At 42.9% G+C, this 12,767-nt stretch overlaps 1 protein-coding gene across 3 annotated transcripts in view; it reads right to left on the bottom strand.

Moving 5' to 3' along the window:
- Positions 1 to 12,767, bottom strand: part of PLEKHM3 (pleckstrin homology domain containing M3) — a 156,746-nt gene that overhangs the window by 90,636 nt on the left and 53,343 nt on the right. For all 3 annotated transcript variants that reach the window (XM_087819620.1, XM_016196718.2, XM_016196719.2), the window contains exon 4: positions 5,466 to 5,611. In XM_087819620.1, coding sequence (XP_087675746.1) covers positions 5,466 to 5,611 — 146 coding nt within the window. The remainder of the gene's footprint in view (positions 1 to 5,465; positions 5,612 to 12,767) is intronic.

Below are 12,767 nucleotides of genomic sequence, written 5' to 3'. Positions count from 1 at the left end.
TGGAAATAGGTCACCTCCCCACCTCACTGTTATGGGGCATTGCAGAAAACAGAACAGTCAGGTTATAATTAGCTCTAAATTAATAATGACCACATCTACTACATACGCATACGTATTTATAAATAATCACACTTGTCATTTAATTTGAACATTAAGCATCCTTGGTACATAGATTTATTATGCTGGTGACAGCTATCTCTTAAAAACAAAGTCCCTGCCCTGGCCAGTTTGGCTCTGTGGTCAGAGAGTCGGCCTGCAGAGAGTCGGGTCTAGGGTTCCATTCCAGTCAAGGGCACGTACCTCAGCTGCAGGCTAGATCCCCTGCCCTGGTCGGGGCGTGTGTGGGAAGCAACCAAATGATGTGCTCTCTCACATCGATGTTTCTCTCTCTCTCTCTCTCTCTTTCTCTCTCTTTTCCCTTTCCACTGTCTCTGAAAAGCAACAGAGAAAATATCCTCGGGCAAGGATTAAAAAAAACAAAAAACCAAGTTCCTGAAAGAGGGGTCCTAGAAGAGTGGACCAGTTTTTCATGCCCCACTCCCCAAAGTAGCGCTGGGGAACAGAGCAACGGGCAAAGGGAATGTTTGACCACAGACAGCAAGTTGGAGGCGAGGTGGTGGTGGTGAGGACTTTGGTTTTTGTTGAAGGAGAAAAATGTGTCAAAATGAAATAGACGAGAACACGATCTTAGGGTAACAAGGACAGGCACGGACAACCTAGTTCAGTTTTCCTCAACCTGTGTTCCCAGGAATACTGATCCTACAAAACAGAGGTCCTGACGTCCAACAAGAAACATGCCACACGTCACATTCTTCTCTTGGTGATTCCAAGTACAGCCTGTCAGCATAGTAAAGCTCTGGACATCTCGTACTAGGAAAACCTGCTTACCCCAAACCTATCTGACTACAGACAAGGCAGCTGCTTAATGTTGTGCAGGCTGTATGAGGTGGGGGTGCCATGGGAGATGAAGTCCAGCCTGGGCTCCACTCACCAGCCCGAGGAAGGGGTGTCTTTCTCTGACTCGTTGTGAGCTCCCAGGGCTGGGCTCTCCTAGAGGCCCTGTTCCAATGAGAAGACCGGCCTCCACGTGGCCCACCTACAGAACCCTGAGTAACAGCTATTAATGTGCACAGAGCTTGTTAATGCTTCATGGAACATGCTTTGAGAAGCGCTGAACTACTATTATCTGTATTTAATAGAGAGAAAATTGAGTCCAGAGAGCTTAAGTGATTTGTGGCAGAATTAGAACCAAAATTCAGATCTCTGGATACTCTGTGCTTTTTAGTACTGCTTACATTCACAGGTCTTTAATTAATTAATTTATTTATATATCCCTCACCCGAGGGTATGTTTTTATTCATTTTTTGAGAGAGGAAGGGAGGAGGAGAGAGAGAGAAAAGAGAGAGAAACATCGATCGGTTGCCTCCTGTATGTGCCCCGACCAGGGCTCAAACCCACAACCTAAGCAGTTGCCCTGATGGAAATCAAACCCACAACCTTTTGGTGTACAGGCTGATGTGCCGACCAACGGAGCCACCCAGCCAGGGCTTCTTTCTATTTCTTAATAACTCTACCACAAACTGTTTGCTCACTACTCTTTGGAAGAGGTGATCCCCATCCTTCCCTCCTCCCAGCCAAATAGCAAGCAAGTGGGTACAAATGGAGACTGATCTGTAATACAATTAGGCAGCATACTGGCATGTAGGTTCCCATTTTATTCTAACTCTAAAATAAAAACTAAAGTTTAGTAACACTTCAATCTATCTAGAAGTCTTATTTGCATATTCGTTGTCTGTCAGGAGAAATTCTCTCTCTCTCCCTCTCCCTTCCTCTCTCTAAAATCAATAAAGATATATTTTTTTTAAAAAATTAAAAAAAAAAAAGCCCATGGAATAGTTTTGTGAGCTAAATGGAAAGCTCTCCAAGAGCAGCTTGTACACTGTACTGCCCACTGCCATTCTGTGTAAACACGTGTATGAGAAATGATCTCTGGGGGGTACGTGAGGAAGGAGTGATTTGCTTGCCTGAGGGAAGAAGAACAGGGTGGGTGGGAGGGAGATTATCTGTTTACATATGCCCTTTGTACTTTCTGAATCCTGTAACTTGTGGAAGTATCTTCAAAAAAGAATAAAAGTATAGCAGCAGAGGCAATTTCTTTATGTAAAAATAGCCTCCCACACCACATTAAACCACACTACAGTTTTCTATCGCAGGACAGAACAATCATAATTCTAATTCTGAAGCATTAGAAAAGGTTAATTTCTAATATGTATTTTCTTAAACAGAATATATGGAGCTCAGTGACAGTTAAAATTTATAAAATAATAAAAATAATATAGTCACATTTCTGAAAATTTGGAGAAAATTGAAAAAGAAAAAAACACAAAAAAATCTACCACCTGTAATTTTACCACTGTCAAATAACCACTCTTTGCTTTGGTATAAGGTTTTCTTCCAGCACATTTCTCCATCTTATTGAAATCAATCCCAGCCATACTACTTATTGGTCCTGTTAAAACAGACACTATGGGCTAACAGGAGGAATCAGGAGATCTTAAGTTTAATTACAATTTGTTCTCAAAATCTCTAAATGACTTTGAACAAGTGGTTTTTCCCATCAGCGAACTACTCTCCAGCTCTGCAAGGGCAATAGAGCCTGCCTCGAATGCCTCTCAAAATAACAGAGATAGGAAATGGTTTGTGTAACACGGAAAACCCCCGGCTAAATGGAATGTGAATATTCAGGCTAGGGTGCAAAAATAAGCAGCACAGCAGAGGGGAACTGTTAGGAAGAGCTGAGGCTAAGTCTGAGTTCCTTACCACCTCTTTGTCATGCTGGTATTTTTGAATGGTGGTGAGGGGGTGTTGGGGCAAAGTATTATCAAAGAGAATTTCATTAGAAAATGGCTATAGAATCTGAGGATAGGGCTTAGCCACTGCGTAATCCTGGAGCTCAATTCAATTTGCAGGATGTACACCGGAAAATAGATGAAATCCTGCTTTAAAAATAATTAGGATTATTATTTCTCCAGAGGGCAGACAAGGAAACACTTAAGATGACAGGCTTCATCCTGCTCTGCGAAACCATTTTTTCACTTGTTTAAATGGATAGTCAAGCCAGTCACGTACTTGCTATTAGAGGGAGCAGGCAGATCTCACAGAAAGATGTCTGGTTTTGGAAACTGATAGGTCTGAATTGATCCTCACAATTAGGAACATTAAGTTAAATCCTGCATCTGAGCAAAGACAGGCAGACACTGCGCTAAATGGAATATAGTTACTTAATGCCTGTGAGAGATGATCCAGATAAAACCAACCAGCTCTGTTCTTGCTTTAAAATCTTCCCTTGTTCACTGACAAGGAACAGTCTGACAGAGGAGGTTTTCCTCACGTGCAACGTGGAGGGAGGGAGGGTACCTGATATCTTCAATTAGTTACCTATCCTCTCAGAATCACACCTTGTCATTTGAATGACCACCATGGCAAAAGTCTGCTGCATAGAAAGGCTGCAAGTGTCAGCGATGGCTAAGTTGATGGTTTGATGACATGGGTGGCCTTCACAGCTCACTGCAAACAGACCTAGATTTCCTCCTTCATTTCATGTCTCATAAACTGTGCCTGAGTCGTTCATTTTCCTCATTCAGTGACACCTTTTCTGCTTTAACTCCACTGACTGGCATATATTCCCCTGGCAGGTGCCACCAGCCTAAGGCCTCAGTGATCACGGGGCTAGGACTGCCTCACTCACTCACTCACTCACTCACTCTTTACACACCTCTCTTAGCTGTCAAAGCCCTGCTCCAGGCAGATTAATCTAAACTGTCTAAACCAAATTCAACTAGTGTTCTTTCCCTCTAAATAAGTTTTTATCTAATACACACATGGCAAATATATTTATAGCCTATATCAGAGTGTCAAGTACAAGATGCAGAGGAGAGAACGATAACTCTGTCTGGTAGAGGGGAAGGAAAGAATCAGGAGAGGAAATGAGGGTTAAGCTGGGTTTAGGATTTGCTGTGCTGAGTGAGGGCAAGAGGAGACGGGGTGTGAAACGGCAGGATGGGCAACAGGAAGGAGTGTGATCTTACTGAATAGAAGCGTGGAGGTGGGGAGGTAGTGGATGAAGGTCTCTATGTCAAGCTAAGAGATCTGTATTTACCTTATGTACAAACATGGTAAAAGCTGCCATTAATTGAGCACTTATTATGTACCAGGCACTGCACTAGGTGCTTTCTGTGAATCATTTAAGGAAAGAACCACCTTATGAAATAGGTACTATTATTATCTCCACTCTGAATGTGAAGAAACTGAGACTGATGAGGGTACCAAATTTACCCAAGGTGAGATTAGGACTTTTTTTGAAATATTGTTGGGGCAAATTAGAACTTTTTTTGGAATACTGCTGGAGCAAGAGTTGAAGGCAGGAAGCACAGTCAGGAAGGTCCTGGGTTCCTTCACACGAGTGATGCTGAGGGTTGAAGCCAGTGTAGTGGAGTCATGGGTGCAATGGAGAGCGGGATCTCAAGAGCTAACATGCCGAGGCTGATTTCTGCTAACTGAGTAGGCAGGGCAGCGATGCCAAGGGAAGAGTCCAGCATGTCTCCCAGCACAAGCAGTGGTGACTGGTGGAGCCATGTGTATTTGGGGGGACATTTAGGAGGGTGATGAAGCCCACTTGGGGTGTACCGAGATTGAGGACCCCACAGGGCAGGCTAGTCAGACCAGACAACAGAATTCTCTGCTATGTGGCGGGCACAGTGCCATAAAAGAATCCTAAGCCTAAAGTACCACTCCAGTGCAGAGTTGGATTCCTCACCTTGCCAAATTGTAGTACCTGGTTTATGCAAGGGCGAAGATGCTGTACCAGGTAGCTAACCAGTCCGCGTAGTTCGCAGACAACTAGGTTGAAAACTAAAGTTGAGACGTCCATTAGGAAATTAATTCCAAGATCTCACTTTCAGTAGCAAAACTGGAGCTGGAGATGAAAGTGGGAATCATAAGCGTGTGAGTTCTGGTGGTTAAAACCACAGAAAGGAGGGAGATAACACAACAGGATAGAAAGTGGGAAAAGGGCCCTGACGGGTTTGGCTCAGTGGTTAGAGTATCGGCCTGCAAACTGAAGGATCCTGGGTTCGATTCCAGCCAAGGGTATGGACCTTGGTTGCAGGCTCAATCCCCAGATCCCCAGCCCTGGTCGGGGCTTGTGCAGGAGGCAGCCAATTGATATGCCTCTCTCACATCGATGTCTCTCTCTCCCCCTCCCCCCCTTCCACTCTCTCTAAAAAGCAATGGAAAAAATATCCTCAGGTTAGGATTTAAAAAAACAAAAGTGCGAAAAGATCTGGTAACTTTTATGAGACTACCTAATAAAGTGTGCTTCAAATTCTTATGTCATTGTCTTTACAACCCAGGTGACAACATATGAACAAATTGCTGTCATGAAGTGCACCCAGCTTTGTGCCTACCTTATATTTTGAAGTATCCCAGTTGTGGACCACGCGTGCTGGGATGAGGAAACTGTCATCTACATGGCAGCTGCTGCAGTAATACCACCCACTGTAGTTGCACACCTTGGCTTTCCCATTGGAAAGGCCTATGGATCGCTGGCATCCTGTTCCAAACAAAAGCAAAAGTCTCTGATTATTGCACTGTTAACAGCACACAGCACAAGGCTACACAACCCTCAACTCAAGTTAAACAAAATCCCACAACAGGACAAAAGTTGCAGAGAATCCATGTATATCCATGAGTCCTCCTTCCCAGCCTGACAGCTCAGCCCCCTTGCCTTCTGGGGATCACTGACACTGGTCCATTTCTGGTCTCTTCTGGTTCCATCTCTTTGGCATGCAGCTGCCAGCGATCAGCCTCCCTACAACCCCACTTGAATCTCCTTGCTTCCCTCCTCAGAAATTCTATTTTCATGTGGCACTTTGCTGGGGCTTCTCATACAGCATTTTATATAAGCCACACATCTCTGTGAGAGAGACGTTACCAGCTCTGTTTTACAGATGAGTAAACTAAGGCTTTAGCCAGGTTAAGTCTTTTGTCTTGAGGTCACTCAGCCAATAAGAGGTGGAGCTGGATTTGGCTCTAAGCTTGTCTGACTCTAAAATGATCCTAAAAACTGATATGAAGCCTTTCTTTGTTTCCAAAATCAATGAAAGGAATCTGTCCTTTGGCCCCCATCTCACCTTTCCAACTACCTGCTCTGACTACTCTCCAGTGGGAGTGTAACCTCTTTACTCCAGTCAGAGAACTCTCCACACTGTTCCCCAAATAAAAACAGTGTGCTAACTCCACCCTCTATATCTTGGTGCATATTAGTTGTCCTTACACAAGACCCTCTTCTATGATCTCTACTTTGCCAAATCCTGCCTATTATTCAAGGCCATTGGTTGCCTGCAAGTGACAGCTAAGGCCCTTTTTGTGTCCAAGGAAGTCTGTGGCTCTGTGAGCACTGTCCTGGTCCTGTCAGGGGACCTGGTAATAATCATGGCTCTGCCACAAAGAAGCCATTCATTTTCCTTAGATGGGAGGAAACACCTTCTGCTGATGAGTACAGAAACTCTGTCACAGTCAATCCAATGGACCAAATCCAGAACAGGTGGATTATATAAATAACAACATATAATAACCATGATTATATAAATAACATTTTCCTGAAATTTTTTATTTACAGCTTTCATTTTATTTTATTTATATGTCTTTATTGATTTCAGGGACGGAAGGAAGAGGGAGAGAGAGAGAAACATCAGTGATGAGAGAGTCATTGATTGGCTGCCTCCTGCATGCCCCCCACTGGGGATTGAGCCCGCACCCTGGGCATGTGCCCTGACCGGGAATCGAACCCCAATCGCCTGAATCACGGCTGGGCTGAAACACATCTAACAACAAGTCCCCAGCCTACGAAGATAGTGATTCACATGAACAGCAAGAATAAAAGGATCACAGAGCTTACAGAACTTTCATTTTCATCACCAATAAAATGGCATCAGCAATCAAGCAGTTCCACGGTGCACCTGCCAGGAAGCGTGAGATCTACTGTTTTTAAATAGGAGAGGTCGTGAAAGACAGAGAGTCGACGTGCTGGTGCAATGCTTTAAGAGCTCAATACTCTTCCTCCCTAGAACAGCAGTTCCTTTACTAGTGAGCTGCAACACAGTCTTGGGGAGCTCCTGGGGAGTGAGGTACGTGTGAAAGATAAGGAAGCACCCAGCACCCATGCTGCTTCTGTCGGGCGCGCAGGAGGTGCCGCCCCAGTGGCGGGCTCTGAGCGTGGGAATGCTGTCTGCGCGCTCCCCGACGGCGCTGCCTGAAGCCTGCACGCCTTGTTATGTGTCTGTACAGCCAGAGCCACACCATAAACTTCTCAGATCTATTTTTCATCCTCAGCACTTAACACACAGCTTTGCACATAGCAGACCATCAATAAACGTTTATGTCGAAGGGATGATACACGGAATGTTACTTAACACTCATTCAGCACATGCACATAGAGAGATTTTCATTTCTGTAGCTATTCTAGAACCGGTCCTCCTAACCCAGGCATCATCTGCCGCTTGAAATAGCCTACTTTTGTTAATTTCCCTATGAAAATATGATGCCTATTCTAAGAAATTCTGCATTACACACACGCTTATATATGAACTGTGGAACAAAGGTGAGGGAACCTTGACATATTCTAGACACTGGGATATCGCAGTTTCCAAAAATTAACTTGCAGACAAACTGACTTCATGCTGCAATGACACTGAATAGAACTCAGTCTTTCCTCATGATTGAGAAAGTGATCACGGTTTTATAGAAACCCAGGATCATCACCATAGTTGAAACTCTCAGCACAGAAGACTACAAAGACAAACTTAGGTTACTTTCGCTTTTCTGGTTATTTGAATTTTGGATATAATAAACATCAGTAAGCATTTGCTGGATATTTATATATGCTTCAGTAGGTATTACTGGGTTTATCAGTCTATACTTTTATCATAATTTTCTAGATGAAACATACACGAGAAATATTAAAATACACAAATATGCATTTTAAGAAAGTATATAGCCTAAAGTATATCAACCAGGCACACATGTCCAAAGCCTAACATAATGGGGGTTCAACTCTGTGAGCTAACAAATGAGCTGAACATCCTTGCCTGTTTGCATAGGTCTCCAGGCTCACAGAGGAGAGAAAGGCTGAGACAACATGGCTCAGGTTCATTCAGGTTTTAGTTTAGACAGAAGCCCCAGCACAAAAACTCCAACCTCTAAGTCTTTGGGTGTCTTTACCTGCATACCTTATTTAGAACCATGCTCTCCTACTCTCAGTGATGAAATCACCCCTAATAACAGAAGTAGGTTTCAACCTACCCACATGCTTAGGACTGTTTTGGATACATGGTGTATACACAAGCACAAGTCTAGAGTCAGAAAGCTTGTTCTTGCCTCGGGCACAATATGAGTCTGACTCATCCACTCTCTAGGCCTGCTTTCCTCACTGCAGAATTTGTGGGCTAGCCCAAATCTGTGGTTTGCCAAGTTCACTGACCATCAGAATTTTCTAGAGATGTCTATGAAAAATGTATACCCCCAGCCCAGAGAATTTGATTCTGTAGACGGGGGTAGAGCCCTGGAAGTTGCATTTCTACCCAACCACCACCAGGAGCTGAGGATTGCTCCCTGGTTTCCAGGGGACTGCCAAAGTCCCTCCAAGCTCACTCATTCTAATTCTATTCAAAAAGTGCAGAGGGTGTACGAATTATAAGTTCAGTAGAAAGCTCATAATTTGTCACACAGTTTACTTTCTAGGCTTCCAAAATCAACATTTCAGGTTCTCAGTTTATTTCCAAAAATCTGGTATGTAGAAACAACCTGAGTTCATTATACTCGTGTTTTTCCAGAGCACCCATTGTCCCCACTGAGAAGAATCTTATTGACTTAGAATTAAAACTTTTAATCTTCAAATCCAATGTATTTGTCACTGAAAGAATATAGGGTGGTTGGGAAAGAAGATAAGAGGCTAATTGGTGGCCTGATGTAGATTCATTTTCTAAAAACAACATATACCATTTATTTGAAGAAGGAAACACCCGTTCTTTCAATTAACTGCACGATTTCCTTCTTTAATGTTATACTAGCAAATCATAGACTAAAAATGTCTGAAACAATTCCTTATAAAGATACAGAATCTGGGATTTCACTATCATTATAAAGTTTTCAACAGAGAGGAAAATGTGTTTTCTTAATAGTTACTGTTAGAAAAACACATTTTTTGGAGGGTACCAAAGATTGACTGCAACAAGCAATGTTATGGGGAGAAAAATAGAGCTGCAAAGCAGAAACAAAAAATAATTAATTGAAATAACTAATTAGTGCTTATTTACATATTATATTTGTATGTACTTTCAAATAGACTTTTCAACAATGTTTCTAAATTAAAGGGCATTTGTAGTAGGGAACACTCCACATGTTGGATGAAAGCAAATACATTCCTTCCAGTCTCTTTTTGAAACTTTTCAGAAAGTGTATTCAATTCATAGGAACAAAAAACTATCTCACAAGAGAACCCACTGGCCTTTTTTTTATTTTATTGCTTCCCACCCCACTTCAAATCTTTAATGAACACATGCTCTGAAGAGCTTAGCTTCCCTCTGATACACTTGGGGAAACAAATGTAACCATTTAACCGAAAACCTATTTGCTGCATGTAAGTCCATTTCCCAAATGGCCTTTTAAGACACCCCAAAGAATCCGTTGCTGGGGGTTGACACAGAAATTTTGGCATAATTCTCCACAAAGGCACACTCTTTCTTCTAACAAGTGTACCCAGTTAGCTCAGTTGGCTGCAACGCGGTGTTACTGAAGCTGAGATCTGAAGAGGAGCCAACCACCTTCTCTGTATTTCACGGCTACCAGCTCAGCCCTCGGGCCAGACCAGCAGTTGGAAAACCCCCGGGCAGGAGAGAAAAGTAACAAGGGCTGTGGCCGGGTCCGGTGCACCTGTCTCACGGAGGAAAGAGCATGCACGACGCTGCCTCAGTGTGGTCAGCCGTGCTGCCTTCCCCTAATTTGATAAGGTAAATGCAGAATTTTGTATTTGGAAGGTAAAAAAGCTCTAAGAAGAGAACAGGGGCAAATAAGAAAAAGGAGAAGGTGCCTCTATAAGAGGGAGGGGGAAAGATAAAAAGAGGGAGAAGACAAATTTGCTCCGTTAAAGTAGAAAAAAAAACGAGCAAGTTGCATAACCCCCTTTTAACTGTATGCACACAGGGTGGGGAGAGGTGGCCACAGGAGAGGAAGGAGACAGCCCTGTCCTTCCCTCCTCCACTCTGTCCAGCGCCCTGTCATGGGACGGTGAGCTGTGGTAAACATTCTCCAAAATGTGGCTTGCAGGCCTGGACTTGGGTCATGTGCTTTAGAGGCCAGAATTGCCCAAATGAAGAAAATCAGAAACGGGGGTTCAATGACTTGCTATTTTACAAGAATTAGGGAAGAAAATCATAAAGAACTTAGCTTTCCTAGCTTACAATCTGTAACCACTGGCTCATTACGTAGTAAGTGTTGAACATGTACTTTTTAAAATAAGGTGTCACATTTAAAATAAGGTGTTCAGCCTGGCCGGGTGTGGCTCAGGAGATCACAGTTCGATTCCCGGTCAGGGCACAGGCCCGGGTTGCGGGCTCAATCCCCAGTCCGGGGCGTGTAGGAGGCAGCCGATCAATGACTCTCTCATCATTGATGTTTCTATCCCTCTCTTCCTCTCTCTGAAATCAATAAAGATATATTTTTTTAAATTAAAAATAAAATAAAATAAGGTGTTCAATTGCAAATTCTGTTTAATGAGCCTGGCATTAGCACAAAGCCGGGCACAGGGTCTAGGCAAAGGATTGTTGGAGGGAGGGCAGAAGCGATTTTTGCAATGCAGTTTTGGTGTCTATTAAAGGAAGTGGAGACAAAGCAAAGCTGGGCCTGGCTTTCATTCTCTAGGGCAGGAAGGGGCCGGCTGGGATGTAAGATTGACCACATGTGTGTTCTCAAGGTAACATAGGTGGAACTGAGGCTACGGAATTCTACATAATGTAATGAAAAGAGCCAAGGGTGAGGGGCATCAAGAAACACCTCGTACACCAGTACCCCCTCATCTGTGAGGGATACCATCCAAGAACCCCAGTGGATGCCTGAAACTAGAGAGAGTATTAAACCATATACATACACTATGTTTTTTCCTATACAGACATACCTATGATAAAGTTTAATTTATAAGTTAGGCACAGTAAGAAATTAACCACCACCTAATGAGGAAACAGAGCCATTACAACAATAAGATAAGGGTTACCTGAACACAAGCACTGCAGTACCTCTACGGTCCATCTGATAATCCAGGCAGCCACTTAAGTGACTAATGGGGGGAAGGGTAGAATGTACTGCAAGGATACACGGGACAAAGGGATGATTCATGTCCCCGAGTGATGGAGCAGGACAGTGTGAAATTTCACTATGCTACTAAGAGCAGCAGGCAATTTAAAACTTATGAATTGTTTATTTCTGAAATTTTCCATTTAATATTTTCTGACCAAGGCTGACCATGAATAACTGATACCCCAAAAAGCAAAATTGTGGCTATTGTAAGTGATCTACACCTTTTCCCGTCTCAAATGACTAGATTATTCTGTCTGTGGGACAAGGTGGTGACCCACAAAATAGAAGGCACCTACCTAGTCATAAAATCTATTATGACATGAAATATCTGGATGGAGAATCAGGCACATGAAAACCAAATGCCTCATTCTGTCACAGGGCAAATGGCACCCACGGCATCTCACAGGGCACTAACAGGACAAAAGGGGAAATCAGGAAAAATCCATCTCATGCTGCCTAGACGGCTACCGTGAATACAGCAGTGGGCAAAGGGAGGTTTACAGCGGTTTGTATGGAAGTAATACAAACAAATAACACACTAATGAATAAATAATAATACATTTCACATACTCACAACTGTAAACCTACTTTTGCCCACCCTGTAGTAGGGCCGACAGTGGGCAGTCCCTTTGTTTACTTTGTAGGCTCACTTTCAGCAGCAACATCTCAGAGCTATCTTCTCCAATAGGTTTTAAGTTTTTTGACAGTGAATTATTTTCCCAGGGGATGAAAATTCATGGTTGAGAGGGAATACACATATAGGCATACCTCAGAAATATTGTGGGTCTGGTTCCAGACCACCGCAATAAATAGAGTATCGCAATGAAGTGAGTAATAATCTTTTTGCTGGTGGAAGGTCTTGCCTTCAATGTTTTAAACGCAACATCTTTCGTGAAACACAATAAAGCAAAGCGTGATCTTGAAATGTACTTTCTGGTTCTTTCCAAAGCTATACTGAGATTCATTTCGGTTCATCAGGAAAAAAAAAAACTTTTCTGATGGGCTTCATTTTATGTTTGTCTATAAATGGCCTTTATAACAGTGAGAGATTATAAAAAGGAATTGTCACTTATTGTTGGCCAAAACTTTTACTCAAAAAGTTGGGCTGCATAGTCAAAGGGCTGACACATGAAAAAAGCATAAATAAGTAACACTTGGAAGGACACTTCTCATTGTGGCTGACACACATGTAGGATAACTTAAGCTGGCACTTGTAGATGGACTGCAGCTGTTGCTAGGACAGCTATGTCCTTAAGAATATAAGAGAAATAAGTAACTCCTATTAGACAAAATGGAAGCCCCTCACTAAAGGATTTTCATTTCAGCACAGCAATATGGCGCATGTTATGCTTGTCAAG

The sequence above is a fragment of the Miniopterus natalensis genome, chromosome 8, assembly GCF_054644295.1.
Source record: "Miniopterus natalensis isolate mMinNat1 chromosome 8, mMinNat1.hap1, whole genome shotgun sequence".
Classification (NCBI taxonomy): Eukaryota; Metazoa; Chordata; class Mammalia; order Chiroptera; family Miniopteridae; genus Miniopterus; species Miniopterus natalensis.
This window is presented reverse-complemented; position numbering and strand designations above follow the sequence as displayed.